Source organism: Propithecus coquereli, unplaced genomic scaffold, assembly GCF_000956105.1.
Source record: "Propithecus coquereli isolate 6110/MARCELLA unplaced genomic scaffold, Pcoq_1.0 Scaffold192, whole genome shotgun sequence".
NCBI classification, from domain to species: Eukaryota; Metazoa; Chordata; class Mammalia; order Primates; family Indriidae; genus Propithecus; species Propithecus coquereli.
The window spans coordinates 2,350,126-2,364,718 of record NW_012144079.1 but is presented as its reverse complement, the minus strand read 5'-3'; the positions used below and the strand labels follow the sequence as shown (position 1 = coordinate 2,364,718).

Below are 14,593 nucleotides of genomic sequence, written 5' to 3'. Positions count from 1 at the left end.
TTTTCCACTGGAGCAAGTACTTTGAAATGAAAATGGCTATCGTTTCATTTTTTTTCCTAAAGAAAGAACTCTCATTTACCTTAATAAATGAAATTATTACTAAACTACTAAAATAAAAGCTTCAGCTTTCTTATAAGGAGAAACACAATTGGTTATTGTTGTTCTCTTGATTTCTATTATATGTCTCTCTTATCTCAACAGTTACACTGAATAAGAAAAAAATATTTAAAGCATACAATTGTATGTGGATACAGGATATGCAACTCCTGTCCTTGCAAAGTATAAATTATTAAATGCAATGTATAATTCACAACTAAGAAAACACATCTTTCATACAAAAATGTTTTATGCCTGAGGATGAACTCATCCAGTTACTTTCAACTCAGTGAAGGAAAATTCCTGATTTGCACTTTCTCTTCTGAAAATACCTTACCTCTTTCATCCCCTAACTTAGATAAAATAAAAGCAAGTGTTCAAATTAAAATATGTGAAATTACATAAAAATAAAACACAGATTTTATCAGAATTAAAATTTTCTAATGTGCAACCAAGAATAAGATGAAAAAGTGGGATTGAAAACAGAGAAAATAATGGACATTACTCACCCTCACTTTATTTTAGCCATATTTAATCCTGTCCATGTAACTATTTTGGGTGGTAAGTTTGGTTAGGGAGACATAAAGTAAAGAAGAAGAAGAAGATAAAAAGGAGGAAGAGAATAAAAGGAAGAGAAGGAGGAGGAGGAAAAACAAGAGGAGAAGGAAGATGAAGAGGGAAGACTCTGTCTGTTGAAAGTATTAGAGGGATTAGAATATCTTTTCCTTCTCCCAAAAAATATCCAACTAGCTATTTTCCTCATCTATTTGTATACAAAGTTCTGGTTACAATGCAAGATAACAAAAACCCAAACTTGCCTCTGAGGTGAATGTGCCGTAGTCTCTTTCCTGCTGACGTACACTCCATGGTAGAGTTGATATTAATAAAAGTGGTGTCATGGATGGGGGAGTGGGAATTACATAAAAACATATTGGAAAGAGAGACAACCTAGGATTCATTCCTATCTCTGACACTAATAAGCTGTATAACCCTGGGCTAAGTTATCTACATTACTCTGAGCCTCAATGTCTTTATTGCTTAAATGAAAATGTTAGCCAACATCGGGTGCAAAAATAGAGCAATCATCCTTTTCTGGAGCTTCTGTTTATATAAACACGAAATGAGGCCTGAGAGTTACATTCCAGTTAGGATTTTAAAAATCGCAATTAACATAGCACATAACTAAAAATGCCTTAAATAATAAGTGTTTATTACATGACATCACAAGAAATCTGGAAGTTTCAGCACAAGTTAATTTGGTGGTGCAATAATGATGACAGAGTCAGGGATTCGAGTGCTTTCTTTCCTCCACTATACTATGTTTAAGCTTGTCAACAATGGCTTGCTTCACGGCATTAAGACAGATGTGGCAGTTCCAGCAATCATATGGAGACAAAATGTTCAACAAAGAAGACTAGTAGTCTACTATGAGCAGTTCTTTTATTAGATATGGAAAAGTTTTCCAGAAGTTTCCCATCAGTCTTTGGCTCAAATTCCATTGACCAGTGCCAGGTCATATACCCATGAATAAAACCATGTTTAACATGAGGAATGGTTAAAGAAGATGTCACCTTTCCTGAGAAAATAGAAGCTTCTTCTCCAGTAAAATTAGGGTTCAGCCAGCATGGAAAAATTGATGAGTGTGGAGAGTAGATAAAAGCAGTGTCTGTGACAAAATGTGACATTACCAAGGACAGCACTGATTCCGTGCATGGGTAAGTTTGGGGAACTCTGACCTAAACAGTTACTAAGTCTTTTCATTTACAAGATTTGGTTACTATGATTTAAGCAAATGATTGGAAAGCTAACTTAACATTTTGTAAAATGTATTTAATTGATGTGAAGTATGAAAATATTATGTGAGAGTATCCTGTTCATTTCAAAAATGAAAAACCAGCTACAAGGAAAGAAATCACTTATGCTAAACTATGAAACTGAATAGTGGCATAGACTTTAAGAAGGAATATCCTACCTCGTGCAGATGCTGATCTACTGTAGTCTTTCAGGAACATTGTGGTCCTATATATAGTCATGGAGGAAAAAAATAACTTTTTCTCTAGGTTCTATCAGGATACATAGATGGAAAGACCAATAAAGAACTCTTTTGGAGTTAACAAATTTCCTCAAGAAGCTCATAAACTTACAGATATCACAAGAATATATGAGAGTAACTTCTATATTTCAAAACCAGCAAACATATGATGTAAAATATGGTTTTCCCTAGTCTGTCTCCTAAGGAATCAAGTACACCCTGGGTACCTCCAGCTTACTGAAGGAGAAAGAATAGTTATCAGAGCTACAATTTGTCTCCCAAGTGGTGTATCCTAAAAAGATAGCATGAAGCAAATGGAATGTAAGCAGGAGAACAAAGCTCTCTCAAGTATCCACACTAGCCAAAATTTTATTCATTTTTATCTTTCTCTAAACTGAAAAAAAAATCACCTTTTAAAATGCATATTAAAGAGCCTGGTACAAAATAAAAGAGAAGATGATAGGGGTATATGATTGAACTCTAATCTTGTGATCAGAGATCATGTAGGCAAGACAACCCCAACTCAATCCTAGGTGTCCTTGTTCTCTTTCTATCCCTCGAAATCATGATATATTTTGATACTTTATATTAAGCAAAATAAAGAAGAAAAAGTAGATTAGCTGTTATAAGCTTGCTATCAGGACTTCTTAAATTATATGGAAATATTTTCTTTGAAACCAATGAACTACCTTAGAGTTCTCTTGACTTAGAAATCATCCACCCTTCATCTCTTCAAACAGTAAATCACAAATCCATACCCTTCATCTCTGCAAACAGTAAAATCAGAATAAGTGCCAGGACACCATGTGATTTTGTTTAATTTAACACCAATGACTCTAGGAACAGCCTGGCCCAGGGATTAGTATTCTAACTTGAAACTCAGAAAACTCAGATTCCAATTTCGGATCTACTCGAAAATTTGTCTTCTTAGAAAAGCATTTACACTTTAAATTCCTATTTCTTTAACTCATGAAATAAAGATAATATTTGATATAAACTACCGTACACAGGTATAATGAGGATTAGCAAGGTGATAGCTATAGGGAATTTCAAAGACATTTTAAATGAATTGAACACAGATCACTTGAAGACGGCTGATTTTTTCCTCGTGTATCATCTTTTGCTTTGCAGAAATGGCAGCATTATAGTCATATTTGACCTTTTCTTTGCCCAGTGGGTGTCAGATGAAAATGTAAAAGAAGAACTGATTCAAGGCATTGAAGCAAATAAATCCAGCCAACTGGCCATTTTCCATATTGATTTGAACAGCATTGATATCTCAGGTATCTGTGAACATTATTTCATTTCTTTGAATCGTTAAGCTATGAAATTAAAATTCTAGCAATATACCAGGGAAGCAGTGGAATCATCCTTGACTTTAGGAACATGTATTATTGCCTGAGGTGACACATTTACATGAGAAAAGTGAAATATGAAGAAACCCTATTTGAAGAAAATTATCAGTGAGAAAAAGTTTGTAAAATATCAAATATCAGAAAAGTTCTAAAAATGTTGGCATGCATAAATGTTTGTGAGTCTTGTAAATTCCTTGCATTGCTCAAGCAAACTCTGACTTTTCAGGAACTGTCTATCAGAAAGTGACACTTATCACTTTCTTATTGAGTTATAGACATTGGTAGGTTACAAACTCAAATGTCAAGGTCGAATCTCTAAGTGGGAAGCTAAAAGAAGCGTAAATAAGTTTACTCCTTCCCAGTTATTTATAAGAACTAAGATTTTATTTTTATTTCTTTTTTTTAATTTCAAAACATGAAGGGAGTACTAATGTTTTTGTTACGTGGATACCTCGTACAATGTTTAAATTGGGACTTTTAGTGTGCTCATCACCAGAGTAGTATTCATTGTATCTGTTAGGTAATTTTTTATGCCTCATTCCCTCCCATTATCCCCAATTCTTGGTTTCCAATATCCCTTACATCACTTTGTGCCCATGGTAACCATCATTTAGCTCCCAGTTATTAGAGAGTACATGTGGCGTCTGTTTATCCATTCCTGAGATACTTCCCCTAGGATAATGGTCTTCAGTTCCATCCAACTAGCTGCAAAAGACATTGTTTCATTACTTTTTATAACTGAGTAGTACTCCATGGTGTGTGTGTGGTGTGTGCGTGTGTGTGTGTGTGTGTGTGTGTGTGTGTCTTTGGTTTCCATTTCATTTAGTTCTGCTGTGATTTTTGTGATATCTTTTGTTCTGCTGCCTTGGGTTTGTACTTCTTTTTACACTTCCTTGAGGTGTGACATTAGGTTGCTAATTTGTAATCTTTTTGTCTTTCTGATGTAGGCATTTAAGGCTATGTATTTTCCCCTTAGGACTACTTTTTCTGTATCCCATTGATTTTGAAAGCTTGTGTCTCCTTCATCATTCAGTTTGAGGAACCTTTTGATTTCCATTTTAATTTCATGATTAACCCAACAATTGTTCAGCAACAGGTTGTTTAATTTTCATGACTTTATATAGGTTTGAGTGTTTCTCTTGAAATTTATTTCTTGTTTTATTCCACTCACAAGTGGTCTGAGAAGATACATGGTATGATTTCTGTTTCTGAGTTTTCTGAGACTTGTTTGGTGCCCTAATATATGATCAATCTTGGAAAATGTCCTATGTGCTGGTGAGAAGAATGTATATTCAGTAGCTTTTGAGTGGAATGTTCTGTAAATGCCTGTTAGGTCCATTTTTATCTAGAGTCTTGTTTAAGTCCAGAGTTTCTTTATTGATTTTCTGCTTCAATGAATTGTCCAGTTCTGTTGTTGGGGTGTCAAAGTCCCCAGCAATTATGATGCTACTGTTTATGTCTTTGTTTAGATTTAGTTGAATTTGCTTTATGAATCTGAGAGAGCCTGTGTTAGGTGCATATATATTTAATGTTATGTCTTCTTATTGTATGGCTCCCTTTCCCATTATATAATGACTGTTTTTGTCTCTTTTTTTCTTTTTACCACTCTTGATCTCATGGAGACACAGAGTATAATGATTGTTAGAAGAGGCTGGAAAAGGTAGCAGGGAAGGGAGAATAAAGTGGGGATAGTTAATGGGTGAAAAAATATTATTAGTTAAATAGAATGAACAATATTTGATAGCACAGCAAAGTGACTGTAATCTACACTAAGTTAGGGTATACTTTAAAATAACTAAAAGAGTGAAATTGGAATATTTTTAAGACAAAGAAATGATAACTCTCTGAGGTGATGGATACGCCAATTACTCTGATTTGATTAATTCATATTGTATGCCTGCATCAAAATGTCATATGTACCCTATAAAGGTATACAGCAATTATGTACCCATGATAATTAAAAATTTTTTAAAACATCTATTTTATCTTAATGAGAATAGCTACACCTGCTCTCTTTCAGTTTCCATTTGTGTGGAATATTTTTTTCCATAACTTTACCTTGAGTCTGTGTGGGTCCTTGTGAGTTAGATGTGTTTCATGGAGACAGCATGTACCTTTGGTTTGGTTTGTTTTTTACTCATCCAACAAGTCTATATCTTTTAAATGGCATATTAAGACTGTTCACATTCAGTGTTAATATTGATATGTGGGATATACTGTTCTGTTCATCATATTGGATGATAACTTGTTTTGTTTTATCTCCTGTGCTATTGTTTTATTACAGCTGTGAGCTTTAACTTTTGGGTATTTTTACACTGGTAGGTATCTATTGTACTGTCCCATATATAATACAGTTTTAAGTATTTCCTGTGGGGTAGTTCTAGTAGTGAAAAATTCCCTTAGTGTTTGCTTGTCTGGAAAAGTCTTTATTTTTCCATAATATATGAAACAGTTTTGCATTTTTGCAGGATACAAAATTTGGGCTGATAGTTCTTTTTTTTTTTTTTTTTTTTTAAGAAGGCTAAAAATAGGGCCCCAATCACTCTGGCTTATAAGGTCTCTGTTGAGAAGTCTGCTGTTAGCCTGATGGGTTTTCCTTTTTAGGTTAGTTGTTGTCTTGTCTTGCCACTTATAGAACTTTCTCCTTCATTTTGACTTTGGCCAGGTCGATGACTACGTGTCTTGGAGATGTCCTGTTTACTGTGAATCTTCCTGGTGTTCAATAACCATATTGTATCTGAATAATATGAATCTCTGGTGATACCAGGGCAGATTTCCTCAATAATTCCCTTGAACAGGTTTTCCATGGCTTTTGTTTTTTCTTCTCCCTCAGGGATGCATAGAATTCTTATATTGGCCCAGTTTGCATTATCCCCTATCACTTCTCTGAGTGATTGTTCATTCTTCTTTATTCTTTTCTCTACATCTTTGAGTGATTGGGTTAGTTCAAAAGCCTTCACGTTCTGAAGTTCTTTCTTCTGCTTGGTCTAGCCTCTTGTTGAACATCACTGCTATATTTTGAAATTCCCTAAATGACTCTTTCATTTCTTTAAGTCCTGTTATATCTCTTTTTATGCCGTCTATCTCTTTAGCGAGTTTTTCATTTTTTTCATTCATACCCAGGAATACTTTTTTGGCTTCTTTATGTTCGTTTTCAACTTTCTCTCCAATCCTATTTATTGTATTTTGCCATCCATATTCTGCATCCCATCTCTGAAATTTCGAAAATTTCCTTTTGGTTGGGGTCTGCTGCTTGAAATCTATTGTGATCCTTTGAAAGTATTGAAACAGCTTGTTTTTTCATGTTGTCAGAGTTCTTATTCTGGTTTCTTCTATTCCGAAATCTCTTCTCTCAGCTCAACACAGATAAGTTGCCGTGCACCTGTTCTCCTCTGCTGGAACCCTCCTACTTAGTGCAAAGCAGAGATCCCTGGATGGTGCACTTGTGTCTGACTCTGGAGAATTGACCAGGCACAAAATAGACAGATGCTCTGTGAGCATTTAACACTGCTGTTCTCCCTCATTTCCTGCTTTACCATTCCCTGTGGTTGTCACTGGTAGTCCCCATATTGCAGGGTGAGCCCAACCTGGTTCTGTCAGCAGTGGTGATTTTCACCCTGAGCCAGCCTAAGAGCTGCTCTGCTTAGATCTGTGGGCAGCAGCACTTGTCAGCCTGTGCCAGCTTGAGTGCAGCTCCTCTCATGCCCACAGGTGGCAGTGATTGTCAGCCCATGCTGTGGCTTGAGAGCTGTCCTGCTCAGATTTGTGGGGGCAGTGCCAGCTTGAGCACAACGCTGCTCATGTCTGTAGCTGGTGACATTTGTTGGCTTGAGAACTGACCGGGTTAGACCCTCAGGCATCAGTGTTGTTGGCCTTTGCAGCTTGAGTGTAGGCCTGTCCATGCCTTTGAGTGGCAGCGATTGACAGCCCATACTTGCTTGAGGGCTGTCTGGCTCAGACCCGTAGACAGCAGCATTTGTCATCCGGCACCAGCTTGAGTGTAGTTCTGCCCGTGTTGACAGGTGGCAGCAATTGCCGCCCTTCCTGGGTCCCCTGGTAGCAGTGGAGGTAAGCAGCTCCTGCCCACGGGACTCATAAGAGTGCCTGGCCTCCCTGTTCCCTCCTTTCTCCAGGACTGACAGCTGCTATGGAGAAGGAGCAGCAATGCATGTGACCTCTGGGTAGAGCCAGTGCTCTAGGTCTAAGATTTTAAAATGGCACCAGCCACAGTGCCCAGGGTTCAGTTAGCCAGCGGGTCCCTGCTGTGCTTTCTCCCCTGAGCAATGCTACAGCACAGTCTCCAGTCAGCTCCTTATGTCAGTCTTGTGGCCTTCTGAAATGGAAGGTCCCTCTTGCAGCTCAGATAGCAATGACAAGAGACAGATAGTGGGCAGAATGTGGAGCCCTAGGATTCTCTCCTCTATTTCTTCCCCATGTATGCATTCGTCTTCCCTGTGTACCTCCAGACTACAAAGCAGGTTGCCTCTTTCCCCTCCTTCACTTTGGGTGCCTCCTGTCACCTCTCTTTTGATTCACAATGCTCTCTCTTAGATGAATGATCCGAAGGTAGATGTCCATTCACCACCTTCAATCCCCTAAATAAGAGTGGCATGCACAGCCTGTTTCTTCTAATCCACCATCTTGGCTGCCTCCCCAGTTTATTTTTAAAATGATAAATAATTCTTAATACAAGAATAAACCAAAGGAGAAGAAATATGAGACATCAAAAATAACAGCAGAACAATACGTTTATCAATACTAACAATGTTTTAAATTCTCCTTTCTAGTTATCTTCCATTCATTTCAACTTACAAACATTTACACTGTCCTTATTTTGGTTGAAAACAACAGTAATTTTCCAGGCTCATCCAGATTCACAATCACATAGCCACAAGCCTTGGGACCAAACATGGCTGGAATTCAGAAATTGTTCGATGTTAGAAAATTAACCAATGTATAAATATCCACACCAAGTAGAATAAAGACAAAATGTAAATATCCTAACTATTCAACTAATTCAACTAGTTTTTATACAGAATGAGATCAGTCAGTATAGGTTTGCCTATAACTCACATATATAAAAACATGTAGAAGCTTTTGGTTTTTTTTTTTGTTGTTGTTGTTTTATTTTAACATTTTAGTGGTACATATGAAATTAGGGACCTCTAGTTGCTTTTCTTTACAGCATCAGTTCATAGAGCAGTTTCTTCTTTCATTCAGTCTCTTGTTATATCCTGCATCTCCTGTTCTGTGAGAAGATATTTATTCTTAGTGCTTGTTCTACTTATAGCTTGGTCCCTCTGTCACAGCTGCTGGAAAAGAGACTGTCTATTTTGCATCTTTGTCTGCTTTGAATGAACTTAAGACAAATACTGGGTTATTATTAACTAGAACAGGTGGTTTACCTATCAACATATTTACTTTGTACTTCAATCTTATAATATGATGTCTTTACTACCTGTATTTTACAGAAGAGAAGACCGAAGAACAGATTATTTTGGTAAACTGCCTAAAATCACACAGCTATTTAGACTTAGATCAGGGATTCTGACCCAGGTGGTCTGACCCAAATGTCTGTGCTTATTATACCAGAGTTTGTTTGTTATGGTTTTATCTTTGAACAATGTCGATTGATTTTTTTCATGGTCATTTTTCTTCTAGAAGCTTATCTTACTCTCATTATTTGAATGTGCATTAGTATCTGCAGCTCTGTTATGGCAAATAAATTGAAAGATATGTTGACATTTGGGTGGGACAAAGGCAATATATGTAACCTAAACATTTGTACCCCTGTAATATTCTGAAATTAAAAAAAACAACTTATTTTTGTGACTTTCTACAATTAGACTATTTTAGGGAGGAGAGTTTATGGTTTTAAAAATTATGCATTTATTCAATAAAACCATATTTTTGACTTAATTTAGAATTAGCATCAAAATGCAATAAACTATATCAGAACATCAACTCAAGAATATTCTCAATAAGTCAGTTACATTTGATTCTTTAGACTGTGTGGAAACACTTTTATAACATAATACCAAGATTAACTTTAGGCATGTGAGTTTAATATTCATTTGTATCATATAAATTTTCAAATTTATAACATTTTAAAAATGGTTAACAATTTCAGGGCCAGGTGCGGTGGCTCACGCCTGTAATCCTAGAACTCTGGGAGGCTGAGGCAGGAGGATTACTTGAGCTCAGGAGTTCAAGACCAGCCTGAGTAAGAACAAGATCCCATCTCTACAAAAAATAGAAAAATTAGGCAGGCATGGTGGCATGCACCTGTAGTCCCAGTACTCCAGAGGCTAAGGCAAGAGGATCGCTTGAGCTCGGGAGTTTAAGGTTGCAGTGAGCTACAATGACTCCACTGTACTCTCCCGAGGGTGACAGAGTGAAACTCTGTCTCAAAAAAAAAAAAAAGTTAAGAAGTTCAGAAATACCTTGGATTTTATAAAATACACTGTCAAACAAAACATAATAAAATTAAAATATCATTCTCTTTATACAAAATCTTATAAATTTTGTTTGATCTTCTTCACCAATACTCTACCATATGTCATTCACAAAACTGCTATAGATCTTATAGGAACAAGACAACAAAAAAATGCTGAAATGCTGAAATAAACAGCCTAGTTAGAAGAGAAAAATATACTTCTTAGCCCACTTACTATCAGTATAGTTTTGAATAAAACCAAATTCACTATATAAGGGTTTTTCATACTTTGATTTCCTTTACATCTTGCACATGTGAATTACTATATTTTTAAAACTATTAAGTGTGTTAAAGGTTGAAGAAAATATCCAGTTTTTATCCTTTATGTGAAAAGCACTTTTTACTTAAAGATTCCTTAGTTCCGAGTAGATATTTATTATGTGAAAGATTGTTGGCAATTGATGCCTTTCACATGTGTCAGTGCAACACCAGTGGTTCCAGGTATGCCAGGATCCAGTGTGTCATGCTACATTACTTGGCTTAAGTATAAATTAGTCTATATAACTATGATGAATAAATAGATATTTTTCTTAAATGGATACAAAATAAAGCAAACTTTTTCCATAAGTAAATTGTATAGAGAGAATATGCAGCTTCTGAAAATTTATCAAATGTATTACAACCAAATAATATATAGGAAGATTCAACATTAGAGAAGATAAAACAGGAACACTGAAGGATTAGATGCCATCTGAATAAATATTCAAACTGTACTCAATGTTGTGTAATATGTTTATATCATAAGCGCATGTGTCAAATCAACTTTACTTTATTCCAGCATCTTTGGAGACTTTTTCTACAGTGAGCCCTGCAACAACTTCAGGTCAGTGTTTATAGCACTTTTAAAAATATAACTTGGTGATCATCAAGCTCCATGACATTATGAAAAGATGTATTTTTTTTCTTGTAGCTCTTTCTTAGACATTTAGTCTTCATATTAAAATGTAAGAAACATGTATTTGGTTAGGAATAATGAGGTTCATAGTATTACAAAGTTCATAATTCCTAGTTGCTTATGCCAAGGATATACATTTCCAATTTAATTTTAATGTCCCTTTTATATTTTAAACTTTATATCCACATGTCTGGATGATGAGGATGAGGATGATGTGTATGTAACATCCCCCAAAATGGCTCCAATCATGAGGCTTTGGGGTAACATCATGGTATTTGTAAGGTCACTAAGAATGAACTAGTCAATCAACTAAAATATCTTCTCTAGTCCTGACTTACACAATGACTTACACAATGGCCTGATTGTGTGCCTAAACTTTTAAAAAATTCAGTAAGGGTAATATTGTATAGATTTTCAATCAGCTCGCAATGATAATACTGCCATTTTTATATTATTAAAATTGACATCAAATATTATATACATATAGGGAAAGAACATTTGTGAAGCTATACATGCCATTCCCAGTAATAATGAATAATTCTTGCATAAAATGGTTGGGGTAGTGTTTGAAAAGCAAAGCAGTACATGAATCATTAATCAAAATGCTTTATAAAATAAGCCATCACAACTCTAAAACTCATAAAGATAGGATAAATCTGCCTGCAGTTGGTTGTATTTAGGTTATAGCAGCACAATGTATTGAAAAAACAGCCATTAGGCCCACATTTCCTTCTCCAATGTGGAAAAACTATTCATTGCATCTCAAATCACCTTTCAATGCACTTTGAAAAATGCTTTTAGGATTGCTAATGGCCAATTCCTTTAGTGTAAAAACAAATTGACAATGTAATTTTAATGCATTTTAAGAATTTTTTTCCCAAAACTTTGAAAGTTAGCAACAAATATCCGAATTAATGTCCTGTTTTCTTTTTGTGTATTTATTGGTTCATTAAGCGTTTCATCTAACTCACGATTGTTACAGTCCTCTTAGCTGTATAAAATGCCCTAAGAGAAATATGTGGAATGACTAGATGAAAAAGAATCAGTTTTAAATAAAACAAGAAAGCCTGGACTTAAAAGATTTTTTTCTTCCCTACTGTCCTGAAGATAAACCTGTTAAAATTACATAGAATTGGCTAACCCATATGTCCAGTGTTCTCTGGACAAAGACAGAAATGGTCAATGGGGGGACAGAGAACATGGGAAAGTTCTCCACCCACATTTTTTCTCCTGAAGGGTAGAGCAGAAATCTCCTTTCCTACATTTAAACTACAGGAATGGGGACACTATTCACTTAGCCCTACAATTCACATTTTACATGAGCAGTTGATAGTCAAACATCAAAAAGTAACATAAAAAATCTCAATCTTTGAAAAGACATGAATGAATCCACCCATTACCTAATTTTACCGATTATTCTATCTGCATTTAACAAGCTATGTAGCCTCTTTGAACTTCATATTTCTTATCTGAAATGTAAAGATTAAAATACATCTCTTAGAGGGTGATCGTGAGAATTTAAAATGAGACAACATGAGATAAATGATACAGATACAGTGGTATCTGTACTGTTGTCAACACAATGCCTAACACAATGCCTAACACAATTTCAGGAACACAGCGAATATTAGGTCTCGTTTCTCTTCCCTCTACTGACTTAGATGAAACAAACAGAAAACAACCAGTTGGGTACTTCTGTAAAGAGATTTTTCAAAAATTAAGTTTAAAACAAGATGATTATACTTGGTAATGCTCATTTTAATCTGAGCTTTTATTTCAATAAAAACTCCATTGCCCAAAATTACCTGTTACTGGAGAGTGTGTTGACCTACCTTAATTAATCCTCAAAGAATTATTATAAGGTAAATAGGTAGCAAAATACCATTTTTTTTAACTAAATCCATGTATCCTACATGAGTGTCCAATCTTCTTTTCCATTTATTCCTCTCACAGAGCAAGATACTATGGACTCATAGAGGGGAATGAGGCAATTAAACTTGAAAACTGCAGTTTCCAAGCAGTAATTTATTATGAATATGTCTTTCAGGGATGTTAAGTTTATTCTCATTTTTATATGCCTGGAAGGCAGAGTTTGAGAAAAATCAACAAATGCATGCATCATATACTTGGCATTAGTACTATTATAAATTCTGCCAAAGAGAATTTTTGTAAAATAATGGTACAAATTCTATGAGGGTTATGTTCTATCATTCAACTACCTTTGTTGCCAATTACCTTAAAGTTTTACTAACCCATTTTGAACGCTTGAGGAGAGGGATGGGAACTAAGGTGGCGTTGTACAGATTGATTTCTTGGCAGCTATAGTGTGCCTAGAGGGATTGTTTTGGGCAACTGCTCATGTACTTGAACAGTTTCTAGACTACAGCTTGTTCTAGTCCTTTGTTGCTAACTATGTAGGCAATGATTACAGAAAAACAAAAGTTTCTCTGTTTCTCAATCTCATACAAAATGCAATCTTGCTACAATAACACTATGTGGTAGAGTTTGGGGATTGGAGAAAAAGAATAATTGGCTGATTTAGTGAAGAACATGAAATTGGGTCAAAACAACCTAAGGTAGAATTATGTTCCTCAATTTAATTGCTCTAAGACTGAGATACAGAGACTTTATCCAATACCAAATGTATTGTGACTTTATGTGTTTTTTCTTTCTCTGAGTTTGAGAAAACAACATTTATATATTGCTAGGCGCTCTCCTCTAATTTAAGACATTCCTACTCACAGGCTTTCAGGACTATTAAACTATCTTTCCGCCATAATTTCATTTGGATTGAAAAGCCGTAATCTTGCTTTAAAAAAAACTAGGTTTGTTCTATCAAAGTAAATGAGAATTTCCGTAAGGTGATATCTATCTTCCAATATAGCGCTGTGAAATAAAACTGGTCTCTGGAAGTAGCACTCATGGATTCAGATTCTACTTCTACTCTCAGCTATGAGGACCTTGGGCTTAATTTCTCTCAAACAATTTTGACCATCAAGTACTATTACCCCCATTTAAATGACAGGGAAAATAAAATCTAAGGTTTCCAAACTATGGTTTTCAATTTACTATGTTGTATGCAACATTTATTGTATATGGTTTGGAAGAAAAAAATAATGGAGTTTAGTCTTTATCCTCCACAATGCCTAGGGCAGGGCCCGCACTGAGTAGGCATGAGGTTCCTTGCCCTAAACCACCGAAAATTGTTTTGACTTTGGATCACTCTGAAATAGTCACATCTGAGTTTATACTAAATCCTTCATGATACAAATATAAATGGATAATTAAAACCTTTTATTTGCAGAATTCCAAATAATACTGATTTGCTAGTTTGTTTCAATAATATACCAAAAGTTAGTATCCTGAAGATAAATTACCATGTAGATGTAAAAACATGTGCAAGTCTTTTTGCCACAGAAGTTAACAATACCTAATATTCAAGCAATTTGATCAGCTTCTAATAAACTAAACCAATTATTATTGCCTTTGTGCACATGTCTTTAACTAGAATTCATTAACTCTTCTCCTAAAAATTTCCTATTAGGAATTACAGTTTGGTATAGACTTCTTAGGAAAGAAGAAACACTAGGGCAAAAATTAAGAAATGAAATTCAAAGTAGTACTCAACTCAAAGAACTCTAGTTTTAAGAATGTAGCATCATTTTTTAAAAACTGGGATCTGGCAAATTTCTATAACAGCTAATGTTTTAGTCAATGGT

The 14,593-nt window shown here is 35.2% G+C and overlaps 1 protein-coding gene across 1 annotated transcript in view; it reads left to right on the top strand.

The window, feature by feature from the left end:
- The window catches only part of TMPRSS15 (transmembrane protease, serine 15), a 149,194-nt gene that overhangs the window by 3,472 nt on the left and 131,129 nt on the right, over window positions 1-14,593 (top strand). The window contains 1 exon segment of the mRNA XM_012642972.1: window positions 3,208-3,411. Coding sequence (XP_012498426.1) covers window positions 3,208-3,411 — 204 coding nt within the window.